The 12315-nt window shown below is 41.9% G+C and overlaps 1 protein-coding gene across 3 annotated transcripts in view; it reads right to left on the bottom strand.

Moving 5' to 3' along the window:
- PALM2AKAP2 (PALM2 and AKAP2 fusion) overlaps positions 1-12315 on the bottom strand; it is a 469405-nt gene that overhangs the window by 366833 nt on the left and 90257 nt on the right. For all 3 annotated transcript variants that reach the window (XM_014596351.3, XM_059724612.1, XM_019490693.2), the window contains exon 2: positions 9663-9743. In XM_014596351.3, coding sequence (XP_014451837.2) covers positions 9663-9743 — 81 coding nt within the window. The remainder of the gene's footprint in view (positions 1-9662; positions 9744-12315) is intronic.

Below are 12315 nucleotides of genomic sequence, written 5' to 3'. Positions count from 1 at the left end.
GCTCAGCACAACTGGACTAAAAACTGCACAGCAACCTCCCCAACTATTTATGTTTCTGCTTCTATGAGCCAAAATTTGTTATTTTTAATCCACATATTCACTTCAGGTTCCAATCTGAAAAAAGATAGGGTGTAGTGGGAAGAGATTTGTTTTCTGAACCAGTTCATCAACCTTTATGACAGTGGGGACCAGCCTTTATCACTCTGATCCTCTAACCCTGCCCAATCTGTTGCTCTGTTTTCTGATCTGTGGTCCGACCGCCTCTGTGCTGGCTGTCCCCTCCCCAATCTGCAGCATGCCACAAATACAGGCTGCCCAGACCACTTGTGGCATGCTTGCCACAGGTTGGCCACCCCTGCCCCATGAGAAACCACCTCAGCTTTTAAAAGTCCTTAGCATTGTGACCCCCCATGTAAGCACAAAGTTCACCTGTTAAAGTAAAAATAGTTTTGCTCAGAATCCAGATGCCCAGGGTTATCACCTCTTTCCCCACATCTCTTTCAGCTGAACAAACCAACTGGAAAGAGTGATACTGCTCAAGGGTTCATTTGTTATTCTTTTGTGAATAATTATGTACACTGTTTAAAACATCTAAATCTGGGTCATTTGGTCTTTTTTGTGCAGGAGTATTAGGTCAGTTGCAGGGGGAAGATCATGCGTGTGGGACAAGGATTTGCCCTTGAGGTCCTTTGCAGAGATGCAAACCTTCTGTAATGAGTGTCAAAATTCCTGCAAAATGCAAAGCAGCAGACTGGCAGGCAGAGACTGCTCTAATGGTGTTATCCTAAAGGAAAGCTGAATGCTAGGCTTTCTGTGTTTTGTGAAGGCCTTTCCCCTGTCAAATCTGCTGCTCTGCTTTCTGTTCCCTGCCCAATTGGCCTCTGTGCTTTTTGCTTCCTACCCCATGTCCCCTGCCTGATCTGCAGCTCTACTTTATGATCCATGCCCTATCTGCCACTGCTACATACGACACACAGACACTTGTGGTACATGTACTGCAGGTTAGCCCTGGTCTAAATTACCACCCAGGAGATGGGGAGAATAGGCAATTATTCCCTTAGTCTCTGCTGCTCTGTGTTCTGATCCACCATGACTTGGATGTAATAGTCCATAAGCATTGGTGGTACATGTTAATTTCAATGGCATTCTGCTAATTGACATTAGCTGAGGAACTGGCACTTAGCATCTGACTTGCATCCATGACTATTCTCAGCATCTGAGGACTAGAAAGGTCTTTGGTACCAATGGAATTCCAAATACTCCACAATGTTATCAAAACACTGTCCCTCTGATCTACCCTAATTTAAAAAATGCGTTGCTGATGCCTGCCATGCTTCTTGGGCCTGTTATGGAAGTTCTGCACCACATCTCCAGTAGTCTCAGGGATGGATGCTTTGATCCTGATGTGAGATGAAGGCCTCTATTTACAGCACACTTGAGAGCAGCCACAGGAGATACCTCTGCAATGGCATCAGTAAAGTGTGACATTTCTGGTATTGGAGTATGCAAGCAGGAATGGATGGAGGGTGTGTGCTTCAGAGCATCTCTCCCCTGAATGCACCAGGGATGCAATATAGCCACACCCTATTTCTGTTGAATGGAAGAAAAGAAGGATGTGACCTTCCTCCCATGACCTGAACAAAGAGATAAATGATTTCATAGATCAGTATGTGTGTGTGTCTGTAGGTGGGGGGGATGTCCAGTGTTTTTGGTAGGTGTGCCATAAATTAACCTGCAACTTCCACTTCTACCCCCTTCCTCTGCCTGAGCTGCTTCTGTGCTTTTTTTTTTTTTCTTGCCCTGTGCTCCCTGACCCATCTGCTGCTTTGCTTTCTGCTTCCTTTCCTGCTTTCCCCTCCCTGATTTGCCATTTGCTACCCAGAGAGGCTGCCCACTAGGGCTGTGCGAAGCTTCAGTCCCTAATTCAATTTGGCAGAGATTCAGTGGCCAAATCTCCAAATCTGAATCGAATCAGGAGATCCTTTAATCTCTCCAAATCGAATTGGAACCTGCCAAATTGATTCAGAAACATTCAATTATTCGGACATAGACGCAGCTTGAAATGTCTTTTCTACATACCTCAAGGTACCAGGTGCCTTGTGAATGCTGAGATGCTGGGGCAGATGGAACGTCCCACAGGAGCGCAGGAGGTCCCCAGGGTGCTTGGCAGCAAACCCGGAAGTGGACCAGAAGCACTTCCAGTACACTTATGTGTTCTCCGCCAAGTGCACATGGCCCCCCCTCCCGCCCTGCACTCCTGAGGGATGCTTCTTCTGCCCCAGCATCGCAGCGTTCACAAGCCATGCCTGGTACCTTGAGATATGTAGAGAAAACATTTAAATCTGTGTCTATGGCTGAACAGCTGATTCTCTGAATCAGCATCGAATCTTCGCAGTTGGATTCGGCCGAATAGAATCAGGGACAGTGATCTGAATCAATGAATTGAATCACTGTCCTCAATTCAGGCTGAATCCAAATTGAATACGGCCTGTTTCGCACACCCCTACTGCCCATGCCACTTGTGGCAGCTTGTCAAATATTATAGTGCCCCTTTTCCTCTCATAAAGTGCCATCATACAGGGAATACAATTCTTTTTTCCTTATACTTGGGATCACTGAAATCTCATTTAAACAGAATCCTCACCTGTGATGTTGGTATGTAGCAGTATGATACCTAGGGAAGGTGATCATTGAAAATGCTTTCCATAATAAATACCTCTACTCTTCTATCGTACAATAGAGGAGTATTCCAGGCATCATTATCTGGCAGCTCAAAGGCAACAACACTGTGAGAACCAGCATTACAGCTGCCCATTTCAGAATGTCACATATGTCAGAAAGTACAAAAGTCACCTTTGAACTTGCAAGATAGGGGCGTCCAGTGTCTATCTTACTCTTATGCAAATTATATTAGAGCCTGATTAATGAACAAACGAAATGTTATTCAAGACAACGTATGTGACTAGTTTGAATGAATGTCTGAAAAACTAAATGAGAGCTACGTCCTATTCTCTCATTTTGTCTAGAACCAGACCAACTAAAACAGGGATCAGCAGTTTACATGATTCAGATGAACATGTCTAGTTCAGTAGGTAGAGGGTGAGACAGACTGTTGATGCCTGATCTTCTTTTCTGCCTGCTGATGCTGACCAATCAGAAATCTCTGCATTAATCTTAATTCACAAGAGAGTGAGATGAATTTTGTGCTGATTCAATGCCCATTGCAGTTGCTTAGGGTGCAATTAAAAGCAAAAGAGAGCCCATGTGTGTCTTCCTCCTTTTCAAACATGCTTTGTGGTCCTATGCATTTTACATATTTTGCAGAGCTTTGCCAGGAGCTCTGGTTAGCACTCTAGGAACCAAAGGTTTAATCGCTCAGCAAATGCAACACTTAAATGCATTTCTGGATTTAGTTCTTAGTCTCTTTGTGCCTCATCCCAGTCTTTAAGATGGAAATAACAGCACCAGCTCAGCCTGTAAAAAATTGAGAGTCACTCAGAGTGTGATTATGAGAGATACCAGATGCCATGGTAGTAGGGGGCCATTACATATCTAAGGAGTTTATCCGATACAAGTGAGAGCAGAATTTGGTTCATTATATGCATGAAAAATGGCAACACTATTTATATTAAAGTATAGATGGCATATATCTTGCTTCGTAATAATAAGTGAATGGTAAGGCTAATGAAAGTAAGTATTGACAAATATTTGTAGTGGCTTTTTTGCTGAGTTAAGGCTTAAGAGTTAATTTTCTAGGATGATTTATGAAGGATAAATTAAGAATTATTCATGTGCAAATGTTACCTTCATCTTTCCAAACTGTCACATATGGAAGCTCATTTGTATTCTCTCACAGCTGTTTTTTCTAAGAGTGGAATAAGTGAAAGAGCCATGTGATCATACAGTAAAAAAAACCCCAAAAACCCGAAAAGAAAAGCCATACATTCCTTTAGATTAAGACATTTAAGTTAAAACCATATATTAGTATAACCTCTATACCATTAAAAATCCTATCCTCTCTAAAGTGGAAGCAAAATTACATTGTACATTAAGTGCTTATGTATTTTAGTTATTGAGAAATATACAGAGAGAAATTCACAATATTGATATCCTTTATATAAGAGAATTGTGAGATAAATTAATGCATTATAACAACTAATTTTTCATTCAGTGGGTAAGTTTAGTATTACAGTGTTGCTTATTATGCTACTGGCAGTCACCAGATTGCATACATTGTAAGCTGTCATATATGTTTCATTTAACTAAATAGAGAGGCACTTAGATCTTGAAAACCATACTATGGTGGTTGTACTACAGTTCTTAGAAGTAGGTCACATCACCACTGAAGTTCCTTCTCTCTGCTGAAGTCTGACCAAATAATTTCTTGGAAGCAGTTGCTACTTTCATGATACACTGTCACAAACAAAACCATTACCAGATGTCAAAACATTCAACAGTTAACATAGTGGAATAAGAGAGTCACGTGGCAAAAGAAACTAACAGTCATCTGGAATTTGCTCATTTTCTAACCTACACTGTAAAGAATCTTGTAAAACCTCAACTTCGACTTTATTTATCCAGCCCTGATATTGTCATACTAGCATTTGTCAGTGCTGAGTTAAAGATATGATGCATCATAATGATAAATCATATCATATTAAAGAGGGGAAGAATGCCTAGGCATTGAGGAATTAACTGGGTCAAGTGTGAGAGATTTTGTACTGTACCATCAAGAAGAGCAGCACAGACCATGCTGTCCCAGAGGAAGGGACTTTAAGTTGCTTTCCTCACCTTGAACTGTTTCAAGAGTGGAAGAAATGCCTCAGAGGCTTTACAGCTCTGCAAGTTGAGGCCCCACACATCCCTTTTCCAGCCATTAGTGGGCCACATCATGGGTAAAAAGCATACTTGGGGAATCCAGAGATCTAAAACCTGTTTCCTGCTCTGCAGAGACATCATGGGAAATTACATGATATATTTGTGCCTCAGTTTCCTCATCTAGAAAGTAGAGGGAACATTTACATAATTCTCAAAGGTGTCACAACCCAGTGATTTTGGTGCCTCGGCACGGTGGAATTTTCCCGCCACATGAGAGCCTCTTGCAAAGTAAAGGTTTTCTGTTGCTGCAGAAAACTCCCGGTGCAAGAGAGTTCCCGCCATTCGAATGTAAATTTGTGTCCCGCTATTGGCCAGCTCTAAATTATTCCCACGTGGCGGCTGGTAATTGGCTTGCTAGCCGTTTAAAAATTAGCGCGACTTCTGCCCAAGTCGGAGAACTTTGAGCACGCTGCAGAGTGCCTCTGGAGAGATCTGACTCGTGGCTGAGCTGATCGATAGACTGATCACCTATTGATTCTTCTCCCTGTCGCCGAGCGCAATCCCAGACGTATCCTTTTCCCTGCCGGCCTGATCTGTAGACGGATGTGCTGGCCTGAGCCCTGCCAACTGGAACAACTAACGTAGTTGTTCAGACGACCAGACCATTTTCGTCGCAACCGCAAGCAACGTAAGTAAAGTTTTACAACCATAAAGCTTTCTCGGCCTCTCTATTCACCAGCCCGCCCCGACGAACGAGTAATTATTGAATCACCTCGAGTTGGCTTTGGCCGTCCGAGACAAAAGGTATTTGTAAAAAGCTGTGTGAGACACCATGCATATACAAATTGTGTATTACTAATTCCAAGCCTTACTACATAGACAATACAATATACTGCCTCAAATCATAGTCAGCATTAACATCAGGTTTATCAGGCTTACCCAGGTATATAACACAGGAAATGTGAATGGACTGTGTTGTGATGCATGCAGCCAGAGACTAATTGCTTTCAACCACTTGAGAATGACAGGCAATCTCATCTAAAATGCTCATATTTCAAGGCGATTAATTGTCTGAATTTACCCAGATTCATGTAGCATTCAGAACTCTTATTCGGTAATTAAATGCATCATTCTACACAGCAGATTTTTTTTTTTTTATAAAACTATTGTTGCACCTCACAAAGAATGAACCATGCCAGTACAACAGTAAAGGAGACTAAAATTCTGAGATAAACACCCTTAACTCAGCCCAGCTATCATACATGCTGAAATAAATGCAGCTATAACAGTCGGAAGATTATTCCCAATATTGCTTGTTTTAGTGAACCTCCCTATAAAGTCCTCATGCGGTGATCTACATTGACATTATGAATCTCTCAGTACTTCACATAGTTATGAAAGTTTACTAAATCAATCTGTAATGTTTTTTGTGGCCCAGGACAAATGCATAATATTAAACTTGTTGAAATCCATTTAATTTACAAACCAAACCAATCTTCTATCCAGGGTTAGGAAAGCTAAACTATTTAACTACATCTGTGTCTGAACTCATAGGCTGTAATCTTAGCTGGTGTGAGTTGTCTGAAATTTGTTGACTTAAAGAAATCACAGCAATCTGCCCAGGAGGTAAGAATCCAGTTCTGGGAGTTTAGAGATTGATACAACAGCATTGTGGTAATGAACCTTGAAGACACTGATTTTTGTCTCTACAGCCTTCATCTACCACAATTCCATATAATGGACCACTAACTCAATGCTGTGCAAATACACATATCTGCTGGCCCTGTTTGCTTCCATACAAAGAAGCAAACGAATAGAAGTGCATTCTTATGCTGCAAACAAATTTTGAACAGCTGTACTGCCAAAACTGTGTATAACCTGGCTGTGCCTTGTGCTGGAGAATATCAAATATAAACTGCTTTGCCTGAGGAGTGTAAAAACAAGCAATTGCTAAAATGGCCCAGGCATTTAGGGTAGTTAGATCCAGAAGACTCTGGTTTATAGATATTGCATTTTTCTAGGTTTAATCTGGACTACAGCTGTCATTATAAACGTGCAGATGTCTGTAGTCTGAATTAAATTTGACTCCAGTCAAATTAACTAATCCTCATTGAATGAGGATTAAAGTGCAGACCAGGGCAGTCCAAATTAGGCAATTTAAACTGTATTAATGAACATTTATATACAGCATTGCTTTTTGGAGAAACAGTCTTTAGGAACTCAGATAAGCATTCCTTAGGCATGCAGATAAGCATAGCAAATAGGGTTTTTGCAACACAACATAGGTTGTCCCCTTCCCGCAGCCTTTACAAAGTCAAAAGTAAACACCTTTAAAAAGTCAAATGTGCCATCTCACCTGACTAAATATCAGTATCCTGACCAAGTCCCCAATTCTGCCCATGCACATGGGCTACCGGTCGTTGAAAAGGGGGTAAACCTTCTTGATTGTCTATTAACCCAGCATTTGAACAGTTAACATGGTTTAGAAAATGGTGAGCACATCTACAAATGGCCACTACGTTCAAAGGGCTAATCAGGTACATTTGGAGTCAGTGCATGGGGATTTCCTTTCTTGAACTTAGGGTCCCCTCCTTTGCTACACTCTTTTTTTTTAATGTATTTTACTGAACTATAGGAGAGGAGGTTGGCCTTTCCTCCTGGAAAGGCCTAACAGTAAAAAGTGCCTTCTATGAATATCAGGCATACAGATGACAGGCCCATCACTTCTCACAAGAGCCTGCAGTGTGGAGGCACATTTAGAAGCATCAGTGAGTGTGGCAGATGTGTTTGGGCCCCTCATCTATCCTCTGCTAGTATGCTGCCTATGGGGACCAGGGCATAATTTAGGCAGCCCACAAGGCTGCTATAACCAGTGCCAGTTGTTACTTCATTTCCTGGCAGTCTTGGTATAAGCCCCTTTTGTCACTGTGTCAGGCCTAGTACAAATCCCCAATACAAGTATATGTCCTCAGCGCCAAAATTAAAGAGATATAAACACAGCTCACATTTGTGTTTGGGAAAGATTTACATTGAACTTCCCCAACTGTAACTACTAACCAGTTATTGGCCTTGATCCACCCTACAACTCCCAAAGTAAAGGGAATAATACAAAGTCATTTCGTGTCAGTTGAGGAATAGGTTGTATGGACCAGATGGTCCAGTGATGTAAATTAACATAGTAGACTGAAAGTCAATGTAACATCTCTGATTTACACCAGCCAAAGAGCTGGCTCAGTAAAATACCTTACAAGATTTTACCTGAGGAGGAGGTAATGTTTTTTTAGCTACATATACACAAAGAAAATACACTGAAATAATGAAGTCACCAGGAACAAGCTTCCCAAAGACGTTTGTTTCAAGGATTTCATAAAAAGCTAAAGTCAGCTTGCTTAGAAACAGTTAATATGACAAAGAAGATAGCCAGCTTACAAATGCCAGCCAGCTTACAAATGCACAGATAACACTGGAGATGCATGCTATTGCTGTGCTACATCAAATCATGGTAGCCAGAAGAAATTGTCTTTCTCTGGTATCTAATGGCAGCCTGAACAAAATGGCAACTCATGCCGCCCCACAGAAACGCGATCATGTTATTGACTGATCACACAGAAGATGTGTGTCACCCGTAGCTTTATGATGACAGTGATGGAGCATTTGCTTAGGCTGCAATCAATTACTTGTAAATGCATTATGTCTACAAAAAATGCAATCAAGGCTAAAGAACCGTATGGAGATATAGAGATACAGGAAAAGACTTATGTGTGTAGCATAACTTTAGATCTAGGGTTTGAGAGTGTGTACACAAAATATACTCTGCACCCAGATTCCCAAGTGTGCATGTGCATACACAAGAAAAATTTATAGAGTACGCTATCAGTAAAGAATACACACATGCACATGCACACACTGAAGTATGTATTTTGTGTATAAAACAGAGTATAATCCCATTATTTCAAAAATAAACTCCAGCATCCCTGTTGCAAAAATGGATCAAAGGTCAAAACCTAGTGCCTTACTCAGGTGAATAATTCCAATTAATTCCATACGATCACTTGCTGGAATTAGTCTGGCAATATTTGGTCCCCAAATCTTGTCACAATGCCTCTTTATTCACTGAATACACAAGCATTGTGTGTATAAGGTTCGGCTTTACTTACATACACACATGAAGACACGTTTCTCTAACTGCAGCAAAAAATATAAAAATGTCTGGGACGACATGCTTTAATGCTAAACACCTGCAGCTGTTATGGGCTTGAAAGGAACCTGGAGCTGTTCAGTAGCCTGAAAAAAAATCAGTGGACATCTGTATGTCGACATACACATGTGCCTGCCCCTCTATTGGCACACATGAATGCATAAGATTTACAATGACATGTATGCTTCATAACTTCACAGTTCAAATAAAGCTTTATACATATGCACTCAGATACACAGACACACACACACACACCCCCTAATGACAGGCACTAGAAAAATCTAAAACAGCTATGTAGTCAGAGAGAATCCACTGAAGCCATGCCGTGCACAATCATATTCACAATGATTGGTGTTTTTTTATTATGTATAATAAATACCAGCATTTCATAATATTATAGACATACTGTATGTGCCCACACCCTTCTGCTTCTGTGCAATCTAAAACATTTCATTAATGGGGTCCTGGGGATGAGAAACATACAGAATGAGGAAGAGACAGGACATGATTAGCTAGATGAGATAGGCTCCGGCAGCGAAAGCTGCTTCATGTCGGAGCAGGTTCTTCCCAGATTTCAGATGTGTGATCTGCATGTCTAATAATAAAAGATTTAGTCAATCCATCGTTTCTGGCATCAGTCCCTTACCTTGAAATGCTGCAGCTGAAGTATCTGGTCCTCAAGCTGTTGCCTCTTGTCTTCTATTTCTGTTTGCCTTTTTCTTTTTTCCTTAGGAAAATAAACGAGAAAGAGATGGGTGCCTAAAGGACTGCAGATTCTTAAAAAAAAATTTAAGCAGCCAAGCACATTTGTACAGATGTCCCCAATTCCATCCACACAAGCATTTCACCTGCTTCTCTGTCTGTGGGTATGCAAACAGCAGCGTCCTTGGAACATGTCAGCTAAGGACTAGCTACTTGTTCACTGAGCAGGAGAAATTCTCCTTACTCACACTCAACTATAGGGAGCAGCAACTGAATACACAGTCCCAGAGGGGGGAATTGGGTATAATAGCTAACAGTGGAGTTAAAAGAACAAAGATATCCTTTCACACACTACTTATCAGCTCCAAAATTATTGCTTGCTTGGTGTGGCAGAATGCTAATATTGTAATACAAGTTAATGGTTACATAAAGGAGGGCTAGTGCTAAGATCACAGACCCCACAACCTTCTACTACTAAAGTTAGTGATAAAACTTCACTTCAGTTTGACAGGAATAGCATCTATTCAAAGTCATACTGATCTGCGTTTTGTATACAGATATGCTGTATAACCCAGGACCCAGCCTCAGTACCAAACCGTTTTCAGTACAAATGAACACTGTACCCTTTAATAACTGGAACTCGTTGGCACCTTTTCTGGCAATCTGAGCAGAAAAAAAACAAAGACTGAGTTGCCCAAACTACCATCTCAGACCTAATAATGTTCTCTGGAAACAGAGTTAGTCCAGTGCAGGGTGGTTTTTATTTTTTTTTGTTTGTTGGCATCTTGCTCACTAAGACACTATAGTATTCTGGTAGGACTACAGATGCAACACATGCTTCACTTAGCAGTGGATTCTTCCTTGCCTTGCTATGGAAGAACATTGCCTCCTTAACCCCAGAAGTTGTGAATGAGCAACCACTTGCTTCTTCCAGATTACTCATATGCTGCCAACAGAAGCTGGGTATCAGCTCTTTCTTGTATCCTGAATCCACCTGGATGAACAGAGGAGCTGCCCTATGCGCCCCCACCCCGGGTAAGTGTTCCTTCTTGTAGGTGTTAAAGACAGGACGTAAGAAGACACAGAAATGCCCCAAGCCCACCTAGGGATTTGGGAACTGCTTGTCTTATCCCTGTGCCTCTGTAACCATACATCTTAGTTAACATGAGATTGATTTGTAAAGATTTTAAAGGAAGCCAAATATGACCTAATGCAGCAACATTTCCCAAACTGTGAAGGTCCTGGGGCAAAAGTTTTGTGCAAAAGCATCAAATTAAATGCTGTGGCAATGGTGGGGGACAGAAGGGGAGGCACAAGACTGGCTAACTTTACTGTGGTAGGGCCTAAACCCCCAAAGTCTGAGAAACAATGAGTACAGCTTTAAAGACTATCTTTGGGCTTTACAGTAGTAGAAATCAGGTCTGAGCAAGGAATTCTCCACTTTTCAGTGGTTCAAAGCTTCCATTTCCAACCCTGAAAACCTGTAGGGAAAAGTTGTCACATGTTCTGGATTGAATCTCACCCATGCTGGGCCTCCAACAGGCATACTTTTTTAAGGGGAATTTCCACATTTAGATGAAACATGAACCATTTTGTAACAGGCCCATTTCAAAAAGTGGAAAGCCATTTGGATCAGTATACAGGTTTGAGCTGTTAGAATAAACCATAAAGGTGCTAGATTAATTAGCAAGAGTGCAGGTGTAGTGACAAAATGGTCAAGAAAAGTACACACATACACTGATAGTTCTGTAATTTATGACACTTTTTCCTCCTATGTAGTACATATATTTCACATACAGATCCCCCACACAATCTTCAATAAAACATATTAGAGCTGATAAAAAAAATCTGTACAACTTGTTGTGGAATGGAAAACTGAATCTTTGACTAAATGAAATTTCTCACATGTGGTACATCTATACTGCACAGTGCAGCAGAGCTAATTCTGGTTTAGGGCTGCCAGTACTGAAGTGAACTCATTCAGAATTAGCTTGGCTGTCTCTGCCTGGCACTCCTTTGTTCTGCTCAGTAGGCCTGTGCAAATAGGGAAGTATTCAATTAGGATTCGGCCAATTCGGAGGACAGGGATTCGATTCGGTAATTCGAATCACTGTCCCCATTCAATTCGGCCAAATCAGAATTGGCGATTCAGATTGGCTGCAGAGAGGCAGGCACAGCTGGGTGGCTGCAGGTTCCCCCATGGCTCCTCCAGCTGTGCCTGCCTCTCCCTGGTGGGGGGAGCCACAGGAGAAGCTCCCATGGCTGTCCTGCCCAGCCCCCGCCCAGCCCCAATCTAATCCTGGAACTTAAAAAAAAAAAAAAAAAAAAAAAAAAGCCCCACCTCCCTTGCCCAGCCCCAGCAGTCCAGGAATCAAAAAAAAAAAAAAAAAAAAGATCTGCACTCACTGGCAGTAGCAGTGGCTGTGGGGGCTCTGGGACCACATGGCAGAGCCCCGCACCATACAGCTCCCACTCCCCGTGCAGCATGGGGCAGTGGGGATCACTCCCCCACTCCCACCTGGCACCCACATGGCAGCTGCCCCATGGCACAGGTGCAGTGTGGCTCAACAGGGTGCTGCATGTGGTCTGGGAGCTGG

Source organism: Alligator mississippiensis, chromosome 3, assembly GCF_030867095.1.
Source record: "Alligator mississippiensis isolate rAllMis1 chromosome 3, rAllMis1, whole genome shotgun sequence".
In the NCBI taxonomy this organism is placed as follows: Eukaryota; Metazoa; Chordata; order Crocodylia; family Alligatoridae; genus Alligator; species Alligator mississippiensis.
The sequence above is the reverse complement of the archived record's forward strand: the minus strand, read 5'-3'. Positions and strand labels throughout refer to the sequence as shown.